Raw genomic sequence first — 27,773 nt, 5'->3', positions numbered from 1 at the left:
ATAGATGGTAGGTAGAAAATAGATAGGGGGGAGGGCAAGAATAGTAGGGGAAATATAGAATCTAAAGAACTTGAGACATGTAATCATAAACTAAAGGGGGAGAATGGTGGGGGAGGGGGTGTGCAGGGTGGAGGGGAATGAAGGGGGGGGAACAGAACAACCGTAATGGTATAATCAGTAAAATATATATAAAAGAAAATAAATAAACTTCAGTACGGATGTGATATCTTCAGTAAAAGGTATGAACACGTAGGTAGCAATGGAACAAAGGCTATGTTGCTCCAAATCTCTTCCCTGTAACATTTGAAATTTCCAGACTGTTTTTTCCCTGGTACCTAACTCAGCTGACAGCCGCAGAACTAAGGGAAAGGGAAGCCAGAGTGGAAGAAGCACTAATTACAGACAATGGAGCTAGGCAGAGAGGGCAGGTGCCATAGATGAGACATCTTTGTTATACCTGGAGGCAGTGCTTCCCCAGACAAGAAGGAAGCCTGAGGAATAGGCTAAACACAAAATAAATAAATTATCTAATTAATTAATTAATAATAAATAATAAAATAAAATAAAATAAAATCACTGCCAATGAAAACTGCTACCTTGAAATTTTACTCAGCTCAATTTTCGCCCTCCTAATCTTTTGACACTAGGATATCAAGACCCCAAAGCAATCTGTGACTTTCTAATGTAAGTAGTACCAGGTAGTTCTACTAATGCTGAAATGAGTCCCAGTTCTCCCAGTTCCTACAAGCGTGGTGGTCTTTCCACTAGACAAAAGTGGGGAGAATCATTCCAGTACATATGAAAAAGGAAACAAAGAAGTATGTTTTTGCAGTAAATCTAGCAAGAAACTGAAATACATGAAATACTAGTTGACATCTTATATCCATGTAAGTACATCATACACTGTTGACCCCACAGATGATCGTTCATTCCTCCCATGCACAATAAAGATATAGTTTTCATGTGTACCTACTTTACTGACTGTACTATACCATAAAAATAAACAGAAAGCAATTTATATAAACTAATTATGCCCCTGTCTTGTCTTTCACCCCACTGTGCTAGAAAATCCCTTGACATGCAAGGGTCTGTGAAAAAACAAAACTTTCAGAATACTGTGGGTGGAGCCAACACAGTAGCCAATAAATACTGAGTACTCACCACTGTGTGAGTTACAGAGAACATGACAGTAAACAAGAAATGATGCAAGGGTTCAGATTAGTTAATAAAACCATGCACAGCGTAAGAGAAATAACATTAAAAGCAAGCTTGGCAAACACTCAAATCAAGACGAGGTTTTATACAGAAAGAAAGAAGGAACTCCTACCCTTTGTGACAGCATGGATGGAACTGGAGAGCATTATGCTAAGTGAAATAAGCCAGGCAGTGAGGGACAAATACCATATGATCTCACCTGTAAGTTGAACCTAACCTGTTGTGGACAGCTCTGCTTGGTTCTAGGAACTGTAACTACCTCCCGTGGCTAAGGATGAGCAAGTGACCTCCGGAATTTGAGCTACAGGAGACAAAGCTTGTCTCTGGTAGCAAATGCTGCCCAAGTTTCCTCCCTGCCCCCAAAGCATGGTAGAAAGTCAGAGATGGGTAACACCCCTCAAAGGAGGGGCAACCTAAGCCAGACTCGATCACTTGGGAGGCCATCATGGAAGGACTTGAGGGACTGCAATGGACCCTTGCCCCCTGGCTATGTGACATAGCCCAGTCCCCTGGTCCTCTGGGAGAAGCGCTTCCTGGCTCTAATCCACTTAAGCCTGATTACCTGATGGGGAGGGGTAAAACTCTTTGCCTTGCCAGGGCGGATCCTGGGGAAAAATCTGGCATCACAAAGAATCCTTCAAAATCCTGTGAAACCTGCTTTGCTAAGAGTGCTTTCATTCATATGTTAAGGGTCTGAGCAGGAAACCCTAAAGTTTCTGCAAAACCCTCTTCCTAACAGACACTGACTCAGACTAAGCCCTCAGATTTCTTTGAAATGTTATCTACTGTTTGATCCTTGCCACCCTGTATTCCTGTGTATTACAACCCAATAAAAGCCACTGGAGGAAAGGGCTCGAGGCTCTTCCCTTTTGAGGGATTGGCCACCCCTCCTCCCCAAGCAGATCATGTCTTGTTTACTTTCATCCATGGCAGACGGTGGGGGGTGTGGGGGTGTGGGGATGGACGACTTGTGGGGAAAGTCACCCCCACACTAACCAACAAAACAAACAAATGAGCAAACTAGAACCAGAGACTTGGAAATAAAGAACAAACTAACTGTGACCAGAGGAGGAGGGGGAGAGGGATAATGGGGGAAAGAAAGGGAAGGGGCAAGCAAAGGAACACAAACAGAACTCATGGGCACAGGCAAGGCGGGGACAGACTGTGAGAGTGGGGATGGCAGAGATGAGCAACGGGGAAAATGGCAGGACAATAGTAAGTGAACAACAAATTTTTAAAAAAGGTCTTCATGCCTTTAAAATTATATACATATACACAGAAAGATATGTAGATAATTTAGAAACTGAAGGACAGTGTAAATAAAATAAAAATAGACTGTTATCCCACACACAAAAAAAGACTAACCTTTTTATATGGAAAGATGGGAAGAACATGAGACTTAGAACCAGTCAAACCTGGGGTTCCACCAATAACAGCTGTACAAATACTGATGACGCATACAAACTGACAGAATTATTTAAAATTCCACATTTCAGACATCTTTAAAAAATGGAAAATATCCACAATTTCTTTGACGTCTAAACCTGATCTCACAATCCATTCGAGAAGATGATATGAACTGATATGAGTCCCTATTTATTCTATTTAATGTAAACATCTATATGTTTCATCACTGGAATACTAACACTTGTCTAGTAGTTATATGCCCTAACTGGCTTTCAAAAATCTGAAAAACTGAGAATTCTGAAACATATGTATGTGGTTTTAAGGGTTTCAGATAATAGCTATGGGCTTACAGCATACAGGGTTATGTCTGAAAATTAAATGAGATAATATACATAAAGCACTAAGGATAAGTAAGGCCTGAAACATTTAAAACTTTTATATTTCTTTTGTTTGCAACCACTATCGAAATGTGGCTTAGATAGCTAAAACAGAATTTCATACTTAAGTAATATTATAGTTTTTAGAGTGGAACCTAGCTTTTTGGATTTAGAGGCTTTGAAATTTCTAATGTGCAAATACGAAACACACTCTGCTTATTGATAAATAAATAAAAAATACAAAGTCAGCCTCTTTCCCTCAACAAGCACCCCAGATTCACAACCTATGTTCTTTTTGGAAAGGCCCATATAAAATTCAAATAAACATTTTAAGCATGGGAAATTACATGTTTCCCACCTTTGTATTCCCTTCCAAGATACTTGATACATACATCAGAATACTTGATACGCAGCTCAGAATGATAATATCTAATATTTATTTTTGAGTTCTTACTTTATGCCAGGCACTTTGCTAAATGATTTATACACAATAACTCATAAGTCTCCTAGAAGGCATATATTACTGATATTTTACAGACAGGTTAAGTAATTCATTTAAGGGGAAATCTATAACTCTGTCCAATATAGCAGCCACAAGGCACATATGCCTATTTAAATGAAATACAATGAAAAGCTCTGTTCCTATGACACATAAGTCTCAATACACATGTGGCTAGTAGCTAGCCTTATTGGAAAGTGCAGATATAGAACATTTCAATCACTGACGGAAGTCCTGCTGAATAGCTGTCTCTACATCATTAGCTCATGCCCACTACAGCATACTGTAAATGCTCAATAAATACTTGATGATTTAAAGAAACTCACCCAGAAGGCTATAACCTTAATTAATAATTTAGCCACATGCTTTTAGGAGAAAGACAAAATAATGAAATAAAAAGAACTAGCCTCAGGATTGTGTGTGTGTGTGTGTGTTCAGCTCAATATTCCAGATGTTTATGTATGTTCACAGAGATGACTTCAGAATCACAGTCTTTAAAAAATGAATGGGAATGGTTAAAATTCTCTGCCAAGACAAGTTAGCACACTGATACATTTTTAGAACTTTCAACCAGAAACACTGAAATCCAGAGGGTTTTCTGGTTAATTCCCCATTAACCAGAGAACATCCTTAACAGAAGATAACAGTCCATAAGTTAATTGAGACATAACTATTTTCCATGATCTGTTTCATGATGGCACCTTAATTTTAGTATCTCTTATTTCAATCAACATCTATAAAGAGAATCTCTTATTTTACAATCCTAACCCTGTGTGATTATATGTAACTTAGTCTTATCCAGTGGTTCAAAATGTATCTTTTATGATCTGTAAATAATAAAGACCTGAAAGTAAAGATGTATTTGGATACTCAGATTGTGCTATTGTTTTTAAATCTGAATTGATGTGGAGTATACTATTGAAAGGATGGAATAAGGTAATCACAACTAATTAAACTCACCCTTTTAAAAGTATCAGGCCAAAAAGACATTGGAATTTTCAAGCGTTTTTGATGGGAAAGTCTGAATACCAGCAGACAATATGGTCAGAGGCTCAGGTACAGATAGATGATCTGGGAACCTACTAGGTTTGTGCAAAGCTGTGCATGGCGCATTTCTCTGAATACAGGGTTCCCAGCTTTAGTTACTAAAGGAGCAAGTAGTCTGTTACAATAAAGACTCAGTAACAGTTAAAAAGGATACAGATTAAAAGGGATCGTACTTATTCCTAAGTACTAGTTAGTCTAGTGAAAGAAAATTTAAAAAGTTAAACAGAATTTTGCTTGTACAGGTGACATTTAATATTTCAGCATTAATTTAGAAATTTTGTTTCAAGTTTAGCATTATATTCATGGTAAATATTACTCAATATTTTCAATTTAATTTGTTTTTAATTTTTAAAGTGTTCTGTCACATCATGAAGAAGTTTTTTGTCTTTAAAATAACCTAAGGAAACACAACATAATGACATTTTTAAAAGAAAAGTTGCCCCATTAACTTAAATCATGGGGTAATAATGTATGATAAAGCCTTCGCTGGCAAATTTGTTTGGGATGGGCATAATAACCAACATTTGTTCTCTTTCTCATGAGTAATGTGGTCACCTTATATTAATGCTAATAAAACTGGTAGAGTATATCATCACAGATACATATAAAAGACACAATGCATATATTATATACACACAACAAGCATAAACCTGGCAACAATGACTAACTGACAGTTTTACCAAAACCTTTGAAGAATTCAAACACCATACAGAACATTTAAAAAACAGACTATGAAGGAAACAGGATGGCCTTAGGGAAAATGAACCCATAGGCAATCATCACGCCCGATTCTCAGGCCCACTCCGCCTCACCCCTCCTCTATCACCCAGCCAATTCCAGTCAGGACAACATTCCTGCAGTAAGCAGGTGGTCAGAACTCTCACCCAGCAGCTCTTTCAGGTACTCTATGTTGTTAGTACAACTCATTATCAACCTGGTTAGAGTAATAAAGCTACCTCACAGGCAGGCAATACAGTGCTAGGATTTTAAGTTTTAAAAGTTTTAGAATTTAAGAAAATCCGAGAAAACTTGTAACATAAAGAGAAAACTAACTAGGAAAGGAGATTGCAATGGAAATGCCTCAGAGGAACATGAGACGAGGCTGAAATCCTTGTAAAGAGATTCAGCATATGAAATGAGAAGAAGTTCCAGGGCAAGACAAGCTCCAATTTTATCTTTCACAACAGTATCAAAAAAGAAATTGTAAAGGAAAAATAAAACTACAATTTAAAATTCATTCACAAAAAGATTTCCTTCTAGATCACAGCCATAATCCATTATAGAGTAGGTCATAAACCATTTTTTAAATGAGATAAACATATGCACTTTTAAAAATGTCAATGAGAACTGTCTTGGTATTCCTCCTAAGCCCTAAAGGTTTCATAAGGCTATATTAATAAAAGCAGAGATAATATTTTGTTCTTCTCTACAGACAAAAATGTACTACTTTAACAAATATGCAATCAAATGTTTTAAAAATCAATATAGTCAATCCACAGAATGAGAGCAAATATTTATAAATTATATATTATTTGATAAAAGACTTGTATATAGAATATACAAAGAACTCTTTCAAATTAATAACAAAAAACAACTTCAAAATGGGCAAAAGATTTTAATGTCTACCCAAACGAGCTATCTAAAGTGGCCTACAAGCGCACAAAAAGACACTCAACATCAATGCCATCAGGGAATGCACATCAAAACCACAAGATACCATTTCACACCCACCATGATGGCTTCAATGAAAAGACAAATTATGAGAAGTATTAGTGATAATGTAAAGAAAGATGTAGAGAAATTTTAACCCTCCTACAGTGCTAGAGGGAATGTAAATGGTTCAGCTGCTTTGGAAAACAGACTGGCAATTCCTCAAAAGGTTAAATAGTTTCATTCCTAGGTTAAATAAAAAACTTGCACATGAATGTCCATAATAGCATTATTCGTAACAGCTCCAAAAGAAGAACCCAAATGTTTATCAACTGATGAATGCACAAAATGTGGTATAATCAGGTAATAAAGTGTCATAAAAAAGAGGCAGAAAGGGAGAGAGGAGGAGGAAGGAGAAGGAGGAGGAAGAGAAAAATGAAGAGAAGGCAGAAGAAGAGGAGGAAAAAGAAAGAAAATAAGCACTAATGCATGCTATAACATGGATGAAGGTTGAAAACATTATGCTAAGTTGCTAAGTCAAAAAAACATATTTTCTGATTCCATTTATAGTAAAATGTCCAGAATAGCAAATTTATAGATATTGGAAGTAGATTAGTTGTTACCTAGGGCTGGGAGGCCTTGAAGTGGGGATGAGAAATGATTACTGGTAGACACAGATTTATCTGAGGGGTTACGAAAATGCTACAGTTCAATGTGTTGAGAGTTGCACAATTCTTTAAATACATTAAAAACCACTGAATTGTACACTTTAATTTTTTTAATACTCACCCAAGGATATGTTTATTAATTTTAGAGAAAAAGAGGAGCAGAGTAAGAGAAAAGGGAGAGAAACATCAATTGGTTGCCTCCATTAAGTACCCTGATCAAGGATCAAACTTGCAACCTAGGTATGGGTTCTGACTGGGAAACAAACCCACAAAGGTAATGGTTTGAGTATAGTATAATCAAGTCTAACAAAATGTTACTGACTTAGGATTTTTGCTAAATTTTTCTAGGAGGTGAAAATTTCTTAATAATTGTCTGAAAGCTTTGAATGTTACAGTATAAAAATTTTAAAAGATAGCAAAGAAATTCTGACATCAGCCTCCTTTTTGTTTTAACAGTAAATTGCTGCCTACATTCCTATTGTGATGCTGTGAAAATACGATGTGTTTCTAACTCTTCCAAGTCATAGGCCCTGTCATGAGTGATACCATCTCATGGATTGGTGCAAAATATACAGTTGCATGTGAAGTCAGAAATACGTCAGTCTTGTACAAAGGTAAAAATCAAACTTAATTTTTAAAAATTTTAATAGTTTTCTGAGTTTTGTGTTACCTCTTCTTTTAGTGCATGTTTCCTCTGTTCCAAGCAGATCTCTTTAGCTCTCATCATCTGCAGAGTCTCCTTAGAAACCGCATACTGGAGTTTTTCCATCCGTTCAGCAGCTGCTGCCCAAGATGCTTTACCAAATTTCTTCTGATCTGCTCGCATTCGATCGTACACAGCTATTAATAAATAATTTTTTAAAAAAGACATTAAGACATACAGCAATTTGATACTAAAGAATTTGTAAGGCTTAGCTTTCACTAACCACGCACTCAAAGATAAACATAAAAATCCTACCACCAGGATAAATTACCTGTAACAGTCCTTTAATATAATTCAACAGAATCTTACATTTTAATATCTTCAATAAAAAGTTTAAGTAATCATCCTCAAAAATAACTTTATGAAAATGAAACTGAGCTATCAGATTAATTTCAAAACTTTAAAAAATACTTTTACACATATCTAGTGTTATTAAATTTCAAAGTTTCTATAAAAAACTTTATTTTCTGACGTTTGTACATTTTTCTGGGTATGTTAGTTGAAATATTCAAGATTATTTAAAATTATTTAAACCATGTGCTAAATTTATCATTTTGCCTTCTTCAACAATATTGCAATGATCTGATGTAAAAAGAAATAAACCCTGGATGTTACCATGGAGGTTATTATATGAAGGTTAGAGTTAAAGTGGTACAAGTCCCAAGGAAGACAGTCAACTTACCACCCAGCCCCTGCACACACCCACACACATACACACACGGAGAAAGGGAAAACATGTTAGTTTGCCACAGCAGAGGCCTGGGTCAAGAGGTACTTCTTGACAATCAAACAGGTAATATCTTCCTGTTAAAAAAGCTTATGACTGATAATAGTATGGTATTGGCTCATCCTGGGTTGTTACACAATTAGCCCAACCATCCTTATGCCCAATCACAATCTGATTAGTATCTAATTGTCACCTTTAAGTCAGTTTACATTCAATAGTAGTTTCTTGTATATGTTCTAAGTGATAAATATTTTGTACTGATACTATGTCCTACCATCTTTTACAAAGTATATCTTGTAAGCTTTGCCTCAGACTTTTATGAAATCCTAATTTTTTTTACAATAATACATGTATATTCTTAAAAAGTAAAACTGTAGACAGCCTTATAATGAAAAACAGCAATTTTTCACAGTCAGCTCTTCCCCACTCTTAATCCAGTGCCCAAATCAACCAACTTTTAATTGTTTCTGGTGGTTACCTCCATATAAAAATAATGCTATTTGATTCACAGTTTAAAAAAATTATCTGTTTAAGTCCTACTATGATGGATAAGAAGCTTGCTTACTTAGAATCTCTTCTCAATAAGTTATCAGTTCTTTCAGTTTCCTTGTTCCGTGCCTTTTATTGTGTTGGCCAAAAAGTCCATTTAGTTTTTTCCATAAAATGAGAGACATATCTTTCCTTTTCATCAGTAACTTTAAATTTGGATACTTTGAGGATATTGGCCGTCTTCACATGGTATAATGTTAACTGTTCTCAATTAATGCCTCAATTTGATCACTATCAACTCCAGCTGGTCTACCCGACCGTGGAGCATCGTCCAGCGAGGAATGTCCAGCACGAAACTTCACAAACCACTTTGGACATGTTCCATCAGTTATAAGCACCTCTCCACACACTGCACAAACTTTTACATTTCAGCTGTGTTTTTATCTTTCCCGAATAAAGCATAACATGCTGAAAATATTGCATATTTTCTTCAATCTTTAATATTAAAATGGCCACACAAAAATTCACCAATTTTGTGTGAATTTTTTGAAAAGCACGCTGATATGACAGCGGTTACAATATAATCTAACAAAATTGTTTCAAATGAAGTTAAAGACAAGTAAGTGCTGCTTCTAGAGCCATCTTACAGAAAAAATCAAATGAATTTTTTTGCCAACCCAATAAATACTAACATATAAGAGGTAATGTTTAATTCATAATCATACTCCGTACCTCAGTTTTAGCGTTTCTACTCATGTTGGTTAAATATGAAATGATTCTGCCTTTTAAATTTCTGCCCATCTTTTAAAATTGTGTTATAATATTTATGCAAATACAAGATCAATGTAGTAGTGCACTACAGGAAAAGAAAACAGCAGGAGGTTTGGAGTTAGAGAGCTTTGAGTTAAATTCCCAATTCCAACCATAATTGACATGTAACTTTTAGCAAGAAATCTAACTTCTTGGTCTCAGTTCCCTTGAGTGAGCAAAATAAGGACATATAGGACCTAGTCAGAAGGCTTTTATGGGAATTAAATGAGGATGATAGGTATTCAAATGTCTCTCCCACTTCACAAGGCAACATTAATTGAATATATAATCTGTTCTATTTCTTTTCTTTCTTTCTCATGCACAACCACCACAACCATTCACATTTCTATGAAGTTATATTATTTTCAAAGTATTTTTTCATATATTATCTCTATCTGCCCACCAATCCTATAGAATAGGTAAGGTATGAATTACTAACACCTTCTACATAGATACACATATCTGAAGAGTTTGGTTAACTTAAAAGCAAGGTCACATACCTATAGTAAGTAAAGTGAAAACAGGTACCCAATTTGCTTAAGCCCCTAGTCTACTATCTTTACCATTTTTACATGAAACTATAATCACAGCAAATAGTCAAACATTCTACATACTTGCAAACAGTCAGGAGCCTCTTCTCTTGCTCCCCACTTCAGGACCACGTCTAGGGAGCACCTCCCTGTCCTAACTCAGTCTCAGGTTATTACCTACCACAAGACCTAGACAGTACTTTGTGTTCCAACATCTTTACAAGGAACGAATTCTTATGTCTAATTGCTGTTCACATCACCTGTAATTATTTCCGAACAGCTCAGAAATATAAAAGGTAATGAGAAATATTATTTGTGAATAAATTGGAATACCCCTAAGAACTGTATTGGAATACCTCTAAAACAGATTTTTCTCTTCCTCTGCTGGCAAAAAAAAGATTCTTGCTCAGAGACCATTTACAGTATGAGGATACAACTCTGTACAAATACCCTATGATGATCATTAAATGTAAAAAAATCTCTGAAGGTGACATGGTCCAGGTGTTTACAAGGTACCATGTTAAATCTATTTTTAAAAAACCTTAATGTTCCACATACTTGTCAGAAACAGGCCCACTTAAGATGTTTTTAAAAGCTAAGTAGTAATGTATAAAAATTGGGTTATATCTGGCTTTGTATAAGAAAAGAAATAAAATAGTACTTTTTACTTTTCTTCTAAAAAGAGAAGTTACCTTCAGATTGCAAACATAAAGGAAGGCTATTACTCTCAACAGCACAAAGCCACAGAGAAATCTTCATTCTGTTTCTCTTACATAGGAAGAGGAAAACATGCTCAGAAAAGAAAAAGAAAAGAAAAGATCAAGCAAACTAAATTATCTCCTCTTGTTTGGGCTCAAATCTTCCTGCTAGAATAAAATCACCAGAACTGAGATATTAGTCACAATGACTTTGAGGAAGCAATTGGAACCCTAGAATGCCACTCATCATGCAAAAATGTTTTGCCTAAAACTGGAGAAACATATTATAAAATAAGAGCAATCATCAAAAATTACATACAACTAGAACCAGTGACCTATGAACTATATATGAGAATATATACAGAATGATGGCAATTATATAATAAGCCAAAAAAAATTAACAGACACAAAGTGGTGGCATAAGGCTGACAGGATGGTAGACATGGAGTTTCTTTTCCTCTAATATTCTAAATTTTCTGTAATGGATATATATATTCTTTAATCACAATACAAAAACTTTTTTTTCAAACATTAGAAAAGAGTGCATCTAGAAGGCAGTCTAAATCAAGCACACAGTTTTTATAAAAATAGTTTATAGTAGGGAGTCACCTTTAAACATTCAAAAAAACTACTATTAGTATAATGTATTATTTTTTTCTTTTAAAAAATTACCATACTGCTCTAGGGTGAATACCTAGAAATGAGACTGCTGGGTCATATGGTAAGCATATCTTTAATTTCATAAGACAATGAAAAATAATTTTCTAGACACTGTACAATTTTGCATTCCTGTCAGCAATGCAAGAAGGGTTGTTCCCATTACTCTGTATCCGGTCTGCACTTGGTATTGTTGGTAATTTTTTAATTTTCTTTTTAAATTTATTGATTTAATTTTAATTTTAATTTATTTATGTATTATTATTTTTTAAAGCTTTAGCCAAAGTCTGATTTAATTGGTCTGGGTAGAGCCTAGATATAGGAATTTTTAAGAGCTTTCTAGGTCTGCGATTCTAATTAAAAAATTAATCAACTTTATTAGTAGGAAGAAATATATTAATATTTGCAATTGTTCTTTTCATCTCAAAAATGAAGTCAGTAGAACTAGAGAAACTTCAGTACTTGGGTCTTAACTACTGTACATATAACTTAGTTGAAATAGGTCATCCAGGAAGAATGCAGACATCATTTAGTAATTATCAAAATATTTACAGAATGCTAGGAAAGCCTAAAAGCTGGAGGTAGAGCAGTAGTTAACTAATTATCCTATTCTGTTTTACTTCAGTTTTCTGAACTCTTTATTTTTTTATTTAATGTTTATTGTATTTTTTCCCACGACCATTTAATCTCCTTATAGCCTCCTTCCCCAGCGATAACCACACTGTTGTCCATTTAGAGTCCCTTTCTCCTCAATCCTTTCACTCCCTTACCTTCCCACACCTAGCTGTCATCTGCTCTCAATCTATGAGTCCGTCCCCATTTTTCTTGTTAGTTCAGTTTGTTCATTAGATTCCACCTATTAGTGAAATCATATGGGATTTGTGTTTCTCTGACTGGCTTATTTCACTTAGCATAATAGCCTCCAGTTCCATCCATGCTGTCACAAAAGGTAGGAATTCTTTCTATCTACTGTGTAGTATTCCATTGTGTAGATGTACCACATTTCTGATCCACTCACACTGATTTTAGAGAGAGGGGAAGGGAGAAACACACCAATTTGTTGCCCCACATACTTATGCATTCACTGATTGCTTCTTTTATGTGCCTTGATTGGGGATTGAACTTACAACCTTGGTGTATCAGGATGATGCTCTAACTAACTGAGCTACCCAGCCATGGCTTTGTTAGTGTTTTTAATTTTAACAAATCTAATAGTCATTGTTGGTATCTCATTGTGGTTTTAATCTGCATTACCCTAAGGACAAATTATGCTGAACATCTTTTTCAGTGTTATTTACCATCTTTATTCCCTGGTAAACTATCTGTTCAAGTACTTTCTTCATTTATTAACTGGATGGTTTATTTTCTTACCCCCTCTAATCACTGGATTGTTTGCTGAATTTTAAGATATTTTATGTATTACAGATACAAGTTCTTTGTTGATATGTTATTTGCAAATATTTTCTCTTAAATACTCTTTTGTCTTGTCAATCTCTTAGTAGTAACTAACAGAGTAAAAGTTTTTAATTTGGATGAAATTCATTTGATCAGTTTTTTCTTTTATGATTCAGCCATCATCACTTTTATCACTTAGAGTATATTTGTGTTGTCACTGCTAATAACTTTCTGCCTACATTTAGGTTAAAAAAACTTCTCTTATGTTTTCTTCTGGAAGTTTTATAGTTAGATCCACTTTGAGTTCATCTTTGTATAAGGTATGAGACTTTGGTCAAGGTTCACTTTTCCATATATGGATGACCAACTGTTCCAATATTATTTTTCCTCCACTAATTTGCTTTGTCAAAGCATAACTGATCATGTATCATGAGTTTATTTCTGTATTCCTTATTTGCTTTCATCAATTTACAAGTCTATCCCTTCCACACCACTACACCACAGTAGCTCTATAGTAATTTGTAAAGTCAGGTAATGCGATTGTTCCAATATTCTCTTTCCAAAAACTGTTTTAGCTATTTTAGTTTCTTTGTCCTTCCATATAAATTAGAACAGCCCATGTAAATCTATTAACAACATAAAAACAAAACAAACCTCTGCAGAAGAGCACAGTATTAAATCTATAGATCACTCTGGGATGAACTGACATCACCACTATGTTAAATATTCCAATTCACAAACACAAAATGTCTACCCATTTACTTAGGTCTAAAATTTCTTTCATCAGTATTTTGTAACTGTCAGCATACAAATCCTGTACATTTTGTTAGATTTATACGTAATATTTTGTTTGGGGAGAGTTATTTTAATGTTATTATTGTACATTTTTTTATTTCCAATTCTTCATTGCTTGTATAAATAACTATAATTCACTTCTGTGTGTTGACCTTATTTCCTGTGACATTGAGAAAGTAATTTGCTAGTTCCAAGAGTTTTGAAAAATACACCTCATACAATGTTATCTGTAAATGGGGACTATTTTTATTTCTTCCATTCCAAAGTATATGCTTTTATTTCTTTTTCTTGCCTCATTACAACTAGTTAAGATTTACTGCATTAAGTTGAATAGCAGTGATGAGTGTGAACATCTGTGACTGTGACTTTTTACATATTTCAGGGGGGAAGCATTCAGTCTCTCGCCATTAATTGAGATACTGGCTTTAGAGTTTTTGTAGAAGCTCTTTATTAAGTTAAGAACATTCATTTTTATTTAGTTTTCTGAGTGTTTTTAGCACATATAATGTTGTATTTTGCCAAATGCTTTTAAAATATGACAAGTAGACAAAAGGATTTTTACTAGGGCTTTAACTGTATGGAAGAAAACAGAAACTTACTTTAGAAAATACAACTAAGTAACAAAGATTTCAAAAGAAATCATTCTTAAAAGTTTTTACAAACAAAATTTGTATAACAAAAAGTTAAAAATGTAATAGATATTTGAAAGAGATATCAGAAAGTTAATATACAACTATAATATAAATATTTTAAAGAATCAATGAATATAATGAGCCCTTACAGAGCCATACAAAAAATACCATTAAAATACACAAAAAAGTTAACTGAATAAAAAGAATGTACAAATACCAATTATTAATGAAAGCAGAAAAGATTTATACTCAATAATAACCCAAGAAATGCAAACTTTAAAAACATTAATTATATTTTTCACCTACCAAATTGTTGGTCATATTTTTTTTAATGTCAATGCCAAATGATGCTGAGGAATTACGCAAAGTATTCTCATTCAGCATTGGCATTATAAAGAAATAAAGTGCTTTAAGTGAAATTTTTAAGAAACCTTGGACTTACTGAAAGAATATCCTGGATATTAATCGATATTACTGCCAAAGAGATAGACAATTATTAAAATAATGAACAGCACTGATTTTGACCTGCATATTAAGGAGCCATTAAATGATTTTTATAGACGCCTATGGATGGAAGCTGAAAGAAATGAATGTTCATAGACCTTGCCCTATGTGTCTCTTCATTTGGCTTATCCTGATTTGTATCCTTTATAAACTCTAATTATGTACTTTCCTGAGTTCTGGTTAGAGGCACATGGTTAGAGGTTCAGCTGATGTAAAGACAACCTCCAAATCAGTGACCAGTGTCTGAGGTGAGGATAATCTTGGTGGTGGCTGTGCCTCTAAACTGTGGGAGTCACTGTAAATTAAGTCACAGAACTGAATTATACTATACCAATACCCCATTACAATTATTTCTTACAATTGGTATATGTAAACACATATCCCTAGAAGAGACCAAAAGGAAATATTTGTTAATAGTGATCTTCCTTAACTGCTAGGATTATGAGTGGTATTTAGATACTTTTCAATATAGTTATTATGAACATAAAATATTTAAGTCACTTATTCTCAAAAGTAAACAAGGATTTTACTGGGAAACTCACCTTTTTGAGCTTTAGCTGTTATTTCAAAATATTTGACAGTCAGATCTTGAATAGAGAGCACAGCCATGTGAGCTTTCCGCTGCCAATCAGCATCTTCTTTTTGTAGACTTTCAATTCTTCGTGGACCCAGATAATCATTCTCCATGGAAATCTTGAGAGAGAGAGAGAGAGAGAGAGAACAAAATTAAGCAGTTCATTTCTTTCTTTCTTTTATTAATTTCTTAGACATTTACTGCATGTTTGTGTATCTGGCATTGTGCTTGGATCTAAAAACAAAGAGTATTTATTTTTCCCTGCTTCAGAATGGGAGCTAATAAGGCATAAAACAAGTAAATTAACAATAATGTTGATACTGACATAAAATTTGTTCCCCCTTCATCCTTCTGAATCTTTTTTATCCTTTCTTCTACCATGTGTAAACAAAAGATGTACAGCAAAATGTTATAACTAATTATTTTGGGGTGCTGAGATAATGAGAAATCTATTTCTTCCTTTGTCCTAACTAAATTTTCAGGTTAATAATTTTATACTAATAAAATACTTACTGAATAACTGAAAAATAAAATAAAAACTTAGATTTTAAGACTGATAATATATAAAAATCAACCCATCTACCTACTGAGACGCTGGCAGACAACCCAGGCATGTACCCTGAACTGGGAATCAAAACAGTGATTTTTTTGGTTCACAGGCCAGCACTCAATCCTGAGCCACACCAGCCAGGGCCTTCACCTTCTTTCAGTCAGTGCCCTCTCTTCCCTCCTCCCTTCCTATATCTCAGCCTGTTCTGAGATTCTATGCCTCTGGTTCTATTTTTCTCAGTAGTTCATTTTGCTTATTTGATTCCTCTTGTGAGATTATATGCTATTTATCTTTCACTGACTGGCTTATTTTACTTAACATTAATCTCCAGTTCCATCCACGCTGTTGACAAAGGTAGGAATTTCTTCTTTCTTACAGTTGTGTAGTATAAATTGTGTAAATGTACCATTGTTTTTTTATCCACTCATCTACTGATGGGCACTTAGGCTGTTTCTAAACATTGGCTATTGTAAATAACAATACTATAAACATAGGGGTGCATGTATTTTTTTATGTTGGTGTTTCAGGGATAGTTCAGTTATATTCCAAGCAGTGGAATCGCTGGGTAAAAAGGCAGTTCCATTTATTTTTGAAGGAAATTCCATACTGTTTTCCACAGCAGCTGCACCAATCCATGTCCCCACCAACAGTGCAGTAGTGTACCCTTTTCTCCACATCCTCGCCAGCACTTGATTTATTGACAACTATTTTGGCAGGTGTGTGGTGATATCTCACTGTGGTTTTAATCTGCATCTCTCTGATGGCTAGTGATGTTGGCCATTTTTCATATGTCTATAGACCACCTGTATGTCCTTGAATTACTATCTATTCAGGTCCTTTCCCATTTTTAATTAAATCATTTATTTTCCTGCTGCTGAGTTGTATAAGTTCATCATATATTTTAGAGGTTAAACTGTTATCTGATGTATCCTTGACAAAAATGTTCTGCTATATAGTCGGTTTCTTCACCTGTGTAGAGGCTTTTTAATTTGATGTAGTCCCATTTATTTTTTTCATTTATTTCTCTTGCCATAAGAAATATTTCAGCAAAAATAATTGCTATACAATATATCTGAAATTTTACTATGTATTCCTCCTAGATTTGTATGGTATGATTTATTTTTAAGTCTTTTATCCATTTTGAGATTATTCTAGTATGATGTACAATGGGCCTAGTTCCATTTTTTTGCATGTAGCACTCCAGTTCTCCTAACACCATTTTACTGTAGACACTGTCTGTATTATATGCTCTTGCCTCCTTTGTCAAGTATTAATTGAACACAAGGACGTGGGTTTATTTCTGGGCTCTGCATTCTGTTCCATTGATCTGTGTCTGTAATTATGTCAGTATCAGACTGTTTTCTGTTTTCATCACAGTGACCTGATAGTATAGTTTGGTATCAAGTATTGTGATCCCTCCAACTTTGTTCTTCTTTCTCAAGATTGTTGAGGCTATTTGGGGTCTTTTTTGGTTCCATATAAATCGTTGAAATATTTGTTCAAAATCTGTGAAATATGCCACTGGCCTCTTAACAGCAATTACACTCAATCTATAGATTGCTTTAGGTAGCATGGACATTTTAATGATGTTAATTCTTCCAATCCATGCTCTCCACTTCTTTCTATCTTCCTCTATTTTTTCCTTCGGTGTCCTATAGTTTTCCAAGTACAGTTCTTTTACCTCCCTGGTTAAGTTTATTCCAAGATATTTTATTTAGTTGCAACAGTATATGGGATTATTTTTGTAGTTTCTCTGCTAGTTCACTATTGGTGTATAAAAATACCACCTAAAAGGACTTCCGCCAAGATGGAGGCGTAGGTGGAAATACTGTGCCTTCTCCCACAACCAAGTTTGAATACAACAAAGGTTTGGAGAACAAAGACGGAGCCAAAGAACAGAAAATTGAACTATACGGAAGTGCAACAACAACGAACCGTTCTACCAGAGCCAGCAGTGGAGCAGGGTTGGGCAGGAAAGATCCCCTGACCCCAGGTGCCCAGGCATCTGGGGTAGCATCCGGCAGACTCAGTGAGGGCTCGAGACGGCGGGAGTGAGAAGTGAGACGGACCTCGCAGCCTCCAGCAACGAACCCAGCAGCGGCTAGCCACAGTCACACATTCTCGAGCAGTGGGACAAACTGCGATGCCCATTCGTGCTCAGAGGGACGAATCGAGCGGCCCCTGGTGGTGGCAGGAGGAAGCAAAGGGTGCCCGCCATTGCTTTCCATTGGCCCCGCCCCCACATACAGCGTCAAAACCCAGCGACTGGGTCACCCGGCCCTGATGAACACCTAGGGCTCCGCTCCTCATACGTAACAGGCACGAACAGTCCAAAACATGGCACAAGAACTCAAAGCCCCAGAGCCTATAACTCTAAGTGACCAGGAAATAGCGAACTTCTCAGATGCACAATTCACGACACTGGTAATCAGGATGCTCACAGAAGTGGTTGATTTTAGCCACCAATTAGAGGAACATATGAAGGCTAAACTAATTGAAATGAAGGGAAATGCACAGGAAACCAATAGTGATGGAAAGGAAACAGGGACTCAAATCAAGGGGGTGGACCAGAAGGAAGAAAGAAATGCCCAAACAGGAAAAAGTGAAGTTACAAGAATTCAAAAAAAACGAGGAGAGGATAAGAACCTCCAGGACATCTTTAAATGTTCCAACATCCGAATTATAGGGGTACCAGAAGGGGAAAAGAAACAGCCATGAGTGGAAAGCTTATTTGAACAAATAATAAAAGAGAACTTCCCCAGTCTGGAAAAGGAAATAGACTTCCAGGAATTCCAGGAAGCTCAGAGAGTCCCAAAGAAGTTGGACCCAAGAAGGAACACACCAAGGCACATCATAATTACATTAGCCAGGATTAAAATGAAGGAGAGAATCCTAGAAGCAGCAAGAGATAAGGGGACAGTCACCTACAAAGGAGTTCCCATCAGACTGTCAGCAGATTTCTCAAAAGAGACCTTACGGGCAAGAAGGAGCTGGAAAGAAGTATTCCAAGTCATGAAATCCAAAGACCTACAGCCAAGACTGCTCTATCCAGCCAAGCTTTCATTTAGAATGGAAGGGCAGATAAAGTGCTTCACAGATAAGGTCAAGTTCAAGAAGTTCATCATCACCAAGCCCTTATTATATGAAATGTTAAAGGGACTTATGTAAGAAAAAGAAGATGAAAAATATGAACAGTGAAAGGACAGCAAACGCACGGTTATTAACAACCACACCTAAAACAAAAGCAAACCAAGAGGACAGCTAGATCAGGAGTGGAACCATAGAAATGAAGAACACATGGAGGGTTAGAAACGGGGGTGGGAGGAGGAGAAGGGGGGAGAAGGCACAGAAAATAGCATAGATGGTAGGTAGAAAGTAGATGGGGGGAGGGCAAGAATAGTAGGGGAAATATAGAATCTAAAGAACTTGAAACACGTGGTCATAAACTAAAGGGGGAATGGTGGGGGAGGGGGTGTGCAGGGTGGAGGGGAATGAAGGGGGAAATAGAACAACTGTAATGGTATAATCAATAAAACATATTAAAAAAATAAAAAATAAAAAAAATACCACCTATGTCTGATACTGACTCTGTATCCCATTACTTTGCTGAGTTAATTAGGTCAAGTAGTGTTTTTGGTGGAGCCTGTAGGGTTTTCTACGTACCATTTCATGTCATCCACAAACAACAGCTTTACTGCTTTTCCAATTTGGACAGCTTTTATTTCTTCTTTTTGTGTGATGGCTGTGGCCAGGACTCCTAGTACTATGTTAAGAGTTATGAATGCAGACACCCCTGTCTTGTTCCTGATCTTACTGAAAACTCTTTTACTTTTTGTCCATTGAGTATGATGTTGGCAATAGGTTCACATGTGTGATCTTTATTATGTTTAGGCATGCACCCTCTATTCCCACTTTGGTCACTGTTATCATAAACGGGTGCTGGATTTTACAAAATGCTTTTTCTGAAACCTTTGTTATGATCATGCAATTTTTGTCTTTCATTTTGTTTATGTAATGTATCATGTTTGCTGATTTGCGGATATTGTAGCCTCCTTGCATCTCTGGAATAAATCCCACTTGGCTGTGGTGTATAATGTTTTTAATGTATTGCTGGATCCAGTTTGCTAATATTTTGTTGACGATTTTTGCAACCACGTTCATCAGAAATACGGGCCTGTTATTTTCTTCCTTCCTTGCATCTTTATCTGCTTCTGGAATTAGGGTAATACTGACCTCAAAGTAACAGTTTGGAAGTCTTCCCTCTTCTTGAATTTTTTAGAGTAGTTTGAGGAGGATAGGTGTTAGCTCTTTGAATGACTGGTAAAACCAAAGGTCTTTTGTGTGACAGTACTTTTTAAATTACTGCTTTGATCTCACTAGTTGTTACAGGTCTAGTAAGGTTTTTGGCTTATTTTCAATTCAGCTTTGGAAGATTAAATGTTTCTATAAATTTATCAATTTTGCCCAGGATGTCCAATTTCTTGGCATACACTTGGTTTATAGTAATTTTGCACTTCTGTGGTATCAGTTGTTACTTCCCTTTCATTTCTAATTTTACTTGGGTCCTCTCATTTTTCTTTCTTCCATTATTCAACTTTTACTGTATCTTTTCTCAAGGTTTATTATTAAAATTATAGTTATTACTGTTGTCCTGATTTTTCCCCCTTGTCCCACTCCACCCAGCACCCCATATTCCCTCAGGCAATTCCCCCATCATTGTTTACGTCCATGTATCATGCATGTAAATTCTTTCACTACTCCATTTTCTATATTGTATTCACATCCCAATGGTTATTCTGTAACTACCTATTTGTACTTATTCCTCTCACCTCTTCACCCCTTCCCCCAACTCCTCATATGACAACCATCAAAATGTTCTCTGTATCCATGACTCTGTTCTGTAGCTGACCACTGGGTGTGTTGGCCCTGGGGTACCCCAGGCTGCACAGATCAAGTTCAGCCCTCACCTTTGTTTAGCCTGTGGCACCCTGTGAGAGCTGTAAAGCAATCTGAGATAGCTGCTACTTGTGTTGGGCTTAGAGATTCCCAGGCAAAGCCAAGCTCTGAATCTATGCTGGTTGCTGCTGCTGGGCCTTGGCTCACTGATGCCAGTTGTTGCTTGTCTGAGAGGATTTAGGAAGTTATGAAACAAGCCAAGACCAGACATTCATATGGAAAAGCAGCTTGGGTGGGCCAGAGTCTCTGGAGATCTCCAAGGCAGGTCAAACAATGTTAGCCAGGTTGAGAGTGTCTCAGATATGGCACCTGGCTTGCCAGTTTTATGAGGGGAAGCTTCAGAAAGGGGACAATGGCCTCTGTTCCCCTTGATGCCAGACACTTCAGTTCCTCCCGGCATACCACTGTTGTCTTTTGAGTTGCTACCAGATGCTCGAGCTCAGAGGTAGTGAGTCTGAGGAGGTGAGTTTGTGTGAGTGGATTCTTTAAGAGCAACTGTTTGGGGCTCTAGCAGTTTCCTCCACTGACTCAATCCCCACTGTTTTTTGCAGCCAGAAGTTGTGGGAACTTATCTTCCTGGGACTGGAATCCTGGATTGGGGGGGCAGATGTGAGGGAGGACTCCTTGGTCTTGAGATATTCCTCTCGAATTTTTTACCACCACACGTGGGTCAAGGACCAGTCAGTTCCATATCTGTGCCTCTCCTATGAGACTAAATGGATGTGGTTTATTTAATTCCATCACTGTCAGACTTCCTTTCAACTCTTATTTCTAATGATTCTGAGCGATGGTTGTTCTATATTTTAGTTGTAATTTTGAGGTGGTTGTGTGAAGAAGTGAGCCATGTCTGCCTATGCCACCACCTTGACCAGGAGTGAATCTTTTATTCTTGATGAGTCTGGGTAAAGGTTTATCAATTTTGTAGTTCCTGGATTCACCGACCTTTTGAATTATTATTTTAGTCCCTACATCATTTATTTCTCCTTTGATTATTTCTTTCTACTTGCTCTGGGCTTTTTTTGTTGTTTTTCTAGTTCTTTTAGGTGCAAGGTTAGGTTGTTTGAGATTTTTCTATCTGTGTTAGGTAAGCCTGTGATGCTGTGAACTTCCCTCTCAGAACTGCTTTTGCAGTGTTCCATTGATTTTTGGGTTTGGGGGTTTTCATTTTGTTTCCAGATACTTTTTGATTTCTCCCTTGATCTCATTGTTAACCCATTCACTTTTTAATAACATGTTACTTAGCCTCCATGTATTGAATGTTTTTGAGTTTCTTTCTTGAAGTTGAGGTTTTCTTTTTGTGTGTGTGATCCACGAAAATGCTTGATATGACTTTTTTTCAAATTTGTTAAGGGTTATTTTGTGTCCTACCATGTGATCTATGCTTGAGAGTTTTCCTTGTGCCTTTAAGAATGTATATTTTGCTTCTTTGGGGGGAAGTGTTCTGCAAATATCAATTAAACCCATATGATGTAGTGTGTCACTTAATGCTGCCATATCCTTATTCATTTTTTTGGTCTGGAATATGTCCATTGTTGACAGTAGGGTGTTAAAAACCCTTATGATGACTGTATTGCTGTGAATCTTTCTTAAAGTCCTCCAAGATTTTCTTTATATATTTAAGTGCTCCTATGTTGGGTGTATATATGTCTACTACGGTTATAGCCTCTTGTTGGACTGACCCAACAAGAGGTATTACCCAACTGTAAGTATTATGTAATGACATGACCTTTCCTGTCTCGTTATGATCTTTATTTTGAAGTGCATTTCATCAGGTAGAAGTATTGCTACCCTGGCTTTCCTTTCACATCCATATGAATGGAGTACTTTTTTCCATCTCTTCACTTTCAGCCCTTGTAAATTATTTGCTATTAGGTGGATCTCTTGTAGACAGTATATATATGGATCATGTATTCTTACCCATTCAGGTACCCCGTGTCTTTTGATTGGTGCATTTAACTCATTTACATTTAAGGCTATTATTGATAGGTACTTATTGTCATTTTACCCTTTGAGTCTATGTTCCTCTATTTTTTTCTTCTTAACGCTGACCCTATAGCATCTCTTGCAATTTCCTGTTTATTTGGTGGAAAAGTACCCCTTTAGCCTTTTTCAGGGGAGTGGGGGTCTGGAAGCTCTTTATTTCACCTTCTATTTTAAAACATAGCCTTGGTGGGTAGAGTAGTTTTGGCTGCAGGTCCTTGCTATTCATTACTTGGAATATTTCATGACAGTGCCTCCAAGCCTATAGTGTTTCTGTTGAGAAATCAATGGACAGCCTTATTGAAGACCACTTGTAGGTAATTGTTTCCTTCTTGCTGCCTTTAAGATTCTTTGTCTTTAAACTTTGCTATTTTAAATGTGGTGTGTCTTAGTGTAGGCCTCTTTGGGTTCATCTTCATTGGGACTCTCTGTGCTTCCTAAACCTGTGTCTGTGGCTCTCCCCCTCACCAAATTAGTAAAGTTTTCTTGCATTTTTTCGAACAGGCTTTTTATGCCTAGTTCCCTTTCCTCTCCTGGTATCCCTATGATGTGAATATTGTTACATTTCATGTTATCCCAAAGCTATCTTAGACTATCCTCATTCTTTTTAAGTCTTTTTTCATTTTGTTGCCCTGATTGGGTGTTTTTCCACCTTGTCTTCCAAATCACTGACTTGTTCCTCCTTGTCCAGTCTGCTTTTAATTACTTCTAGTATATTCTTCCTGTCATATGTTACTTTCTTCATTTCCAGCTTAACACAGCTTCTATGTCCCTTTTCATATTGATGTAGCTCTCACTACATTCCTTGAGCATCCTTATATCCATTACTTTGAATTCTATCTCTGATAAGTTGCTTGCCTCAATTTCACTTAGCTATTTTTCTGGAGATTACTCCTTTTCTTTTGTTTGGAGGTTGTCTCCCCATTTTTGCTGTCTTGTTTTGGTTGTTTCTATGTATTAGTAGATATGCTTCAACTCCCTGTATTGTAGGGTGGACTTACATAGTAGGCATTCTGTAGGACCCAGTGGTGCAGAGTCCTACACCACTATCTTTTCCAATCTGGATGCTCTATGAATGCACTTCATGTCAATTATGTTGGCTCTACTGGTGTATTTGGACCCTGAATGTTGTTGGCCTGTTGGTGGGGGTCTGCCCTCCAGCTGGCTGGCTGAGAGGCTCAACCCCCACAACATCTTATATGCTGTTGTACTGGTGCCAGCAGAACAAAGCAAAACACCACAAATAAATGAAATCAAAACAAGCACCACCTACCACCAAAAGAGCAATTTCAATAACAAAGATAAAAGAATAATAAAAATGAAAAGAGAAATAGAATATTAAAAAAGGGGGGAAGTAAAAAGAAAAAGAGTAAGGAGAGAAGGTTAAAGGACAGCAAAGTGATTACAGGAGGAGAAAAGGGGAGAGAATATGAATAATGAATTGAAAGAGGGAAACAGGAAAAAGAAAGAATAACAAAAACAAGAATAGGAAGGCAGGGAACCATGAGATAATTAATGTGAGAGTAAAATAAGAGGTGAAAGAAGGAAAAAATAGAATAACAGAGATAAAAACAGAAAAATTAAAAAGCTATGAAAAAGAAAAAAAGAACAAAGTGGACTTAGTCCCAGCAGAGTTTAGCGCTTGCTTGTTTGCTGGGTTTTCCCTTTCGATGCAGCTGTGATTTAGTCTGAGGCTGGTATCACTCAATGTCAGTGCTATCCACATCCAGCCCTTCACAGCCTGTTTGAAGCTATATGCAATCCACAGTTTGTGGCTGATTCCTCCACGCTTGGCTGCACCCAGAATGGACCCAGCTGCTTTACAAAGCTGAGTTCTATCAGTACTCTGCCCAGGGGTATGTCAGCAAATGTTCCAAGACACCACAGGATCTGCCTGCCTCTGCCTATCAGGCTGCTGTCAGTCTTAAGAGTAATCACAGACCTGTTTCTGAGAGAACCTCTGGTGGACTCAAGAGGGTGGAGGTCCCACTGTATTCTCCCTTTGGATATGACCCTTAAGTGCCTGAGGCTGGTATAAACCACCGTCAGCTGTTGACCATGTCCAATTCTCAGCAGCCTGTTTGAAACTACAATCAATTCAGTTTGTGACTGATTCAGTTTGTGAGCGTGGCTGTGCCCAGGTTGGGCCAAGCTACCCTGCCAAGCTAAGTTTTATCAGCACTGAGTCCAGGGGTGTCTCAGCATGAGTCCCAAGTTACCACAGGATCTGCCTCTGTCTCTGCCTACTGTTCTGCTGCCAAGTTTAGACTAGTTGCAGACCCAATTGTTTCTCAGGGGCCTTCTGGTGGAATTAGGCAGTGGAGGCGGGGAGTTGAGGGGTGTTGGGATTCCTGGATCTCCCATGGCAGGTATCTTCCAGACTTCAGGGAAGATGGTAGATGTGTTCCCCTGCCCAAACCACCAGTCTGAGTCTGCTTGGGACTTTTCCCCCCTGTACTTGGCAAGGCAGGACTCCTAGTCAGCTAACAGGTAGTCTCCAGAACCCAGATTCTGGGTCTGCCAGAAACCAGAAGGGTGTTTGTATGGCTCTCCTGTGAGATGGAAGAACCAGTCTGTTTCCCAGGAAAGTTTATGATATAGCTGCTCCCTACAGCCCATCTCTGACACACCCTGAATCTGCATTGTTCATGTCTCCTCAGCACAGGTTAAGATTCAGGATGGGAGACTAAAAAGAAGCAAAGCAAGGAAAAAAAAAAAAAAACCCCAAACCCCAAAACCCTGACAAAACAAAACACAGAACAAAAAAAGAAAGGAAAAAAAAAGATTCAGGGTAGGGGGAGCACGATTCCAGAGGTTGGGGGGAGTGGTATCCCATAGGGTAATTTAGTTGCTTTATTCCCAGGAGGAGCTTGCTGTTTTCAAGGGGCTTGAGAAATACAGATATAATCCTAGCACATACATCCCCCACAGCCACTCCCCTATGTTTCTCTCCAGTGTCTCTTTGGGCAATTCCTGTCCACTTCACCTCCCTTTATTTAGGCCCCAGGTGAGTGGATACAAGCACAAAACATGTGCTTTGGCCCCTTTAAGAACTAAGAAAGAAAATGAAAGAAAAAAAAGTGGCTTTGTCTTCAGCAGGTCTCCTCTCTGCCCAGCAGAGACCAATCTTGCCACTTTCACTGCTGGATGCTCTGTGGTTGGCTGATCCTAGCACTAGTGCTCTGAACTTGGGAGCCCAGTTTGGGGTCTCCGCTTCTCGCCTTTCCAGGGGAAGCTCCCACAGTCACAGTTGCCTCTGCCCACCTCCCTTGTGAATGGGCCAGCCTATTTTTTTTTATTTTTAGATATTTTTTAATTTATTTAATTATTTTTAAGTACAGTATTCTATTACTCCCATCCCATCCCACCCCCCGTGCTCCCCCCCTCCCTTCCATTTCCACCCTTCTCAGTTGCTGTCCATGTATCCTTTATATATGTTCCTCTAAATCCCTCCCCTATTTCCCCTGAAATTCCCTCCCTTCTGGTCACTGTCAGCCTGTTCTCTATTTCAGTGTCTTTGGTTATATTTTGCTTGCTTATTGTTTTGTTGTTTAGCTTCCTGTTAAAGGTGAGATCATATGGTATTTGTCCTTCAACACCTGGCTTATTTCACTCAGCATAATGCTTTCCAGTTCCATCATGCTGTTGCAAAAGGTAGGAGCTCCTTCTTTCTTTCTGCTGCATAGAATTCCATTGTGTATATGTACCATAGTTTTTGGATCCATTCATTCACTGATGGGCACTTAGTTTGCTTCCAACTCTGGGCCAGCCTCTTTAATGACCTGACCCTTCCTAACAATCAGGGTGTTTCCCTCCCCCCCCCATCTTCATTAAAAGTCTCTTTTTGAGGTAGTCTTTGATTTATTTCAGGTGTCTAGTCCACTCTAGTTTTATTTCCAATTTGGTTCTGGGAAAAGGTGTGACATATCCTACTCCCTGCCATCTTGCACCAAGGGTTTCTTTTTGCATATGTTAAGTTTGACTTTAAAAAGGTCATGACCAGAGATATAAATCTGAGTCACCATGACACACAGAAGACATTTAAAACTATTAGAATAAATGAAGTCATCTAAGCAACTCAGAAGACTTAAGGGTAGACCCTTTGCTTTTTGTTTTCTTTTAATAGCAAATCATTCAGTAGGCTGAGCACTGAGAAGAACCACCCAGGAGAGGGAGAATCTACAGAGGCAGGAATGAGGCGGGGCTAACAAGAGCAGGAAGGTCCTTGAAGATGATCAGGACAGGATCAAAGGACTAGTATAGGGATTTGCTCTTGGTAAATAAATGGAAAGAAAATTCCTCCACAGCACAAAAAAAAGGTGGTTTTGAATTTGGTAAAGGAAGGATGAGGGAAACTCCTGTTGGATTATCTGTTTTCCCATGTGAAAAAAAGAGCCCAGACAAGAATAGTTGGCGCAGGGGAGGGGAGGAGAGTAGGATGACAAACTATTTAGAAAGACTCATTCAGTAAATCTTTAAAATTTTGAGACTAACCAGGTTAATGTGCTAATGGTGAAAAGACACACACTCACATACTGCTAGTGGAACTATAAATTGATTAAAACATTTTCTGGGAAGAATTTCCAGATACTTTCCAAAGGTATTTAAGACAATACTTTCATAGAAGAACCAAAGATGTTCATGGCAATGTTGCTTGGAATAAAAAAATGGATCCCAAATATCTAATAATAGAGAAATTTATGTATGATACACCTTTAAAATACAATTCTATGCAAAAATAAATGTTTATGAAGTTAATAAACAGGAAAATGATTATGTTATAGTATTAATAAGTGAATATAGGTTAAAATCATAGATATAATTTCATTTGGTATGCAAGTCCAAAGAAAAGACAAAATATGTAAAGTGTATTATTACTGATGTCATCTTTTGGTAATGAATTATGGGTA

At 37.0% G+C, this 27,773-nt stretch overlaps 1 protein-coding gene across 1 annotated transcript in view; it reads right to left on the bottom strand.

Moving 5' to 3' along the window:
* JMY (junction mediating and regulatory protein, p53 cofactor) overlaps positions 1-27,773 on the bottom strand; it is a 107,071-nt gene that overhangs the window by 30,729 nt on the left and 48,569 nt on the right. The window contains exons 3-4 of the mRNA XM_037032409.1: positions 15,346-15,496; positions 7,534-7,703 (exon numbers count right to left, since the gene is read on the bottom strand). Of these exons, the coding sequence (XP_036888304.1) occupies positions 7,534-7,703; positions 15,346-15,496 (321 nt within the window). The remainder of the gene's footprint in view (positions 1-7,533; positions 7,704-15,345; positions 15,497-27,773) is intronic.

Source organism: Sturnira hondurensis, unplaced genomic scaffold, assembly GCF_014824575.4.
Source record: "Sturnira hondurensis isolate 20B ecotype Veracruz unplaced genomic scaffold, ASM1482457v3 Scaffold0021354, whole genome shotgun sequence".
NCBI classification, from domain to species: domain Eukaryota; kingdom Metazoa; phylum Chordata; class Mammalia; order Chiroptera; family Phyllostomidae; genus Sturnira; species Sturnira hondurensis.
The sequence above is the reverse complement of the archived record's forward strand: the minus strand, read 5'-3'. Positions and strand labels throughout refer to the sequence as shown.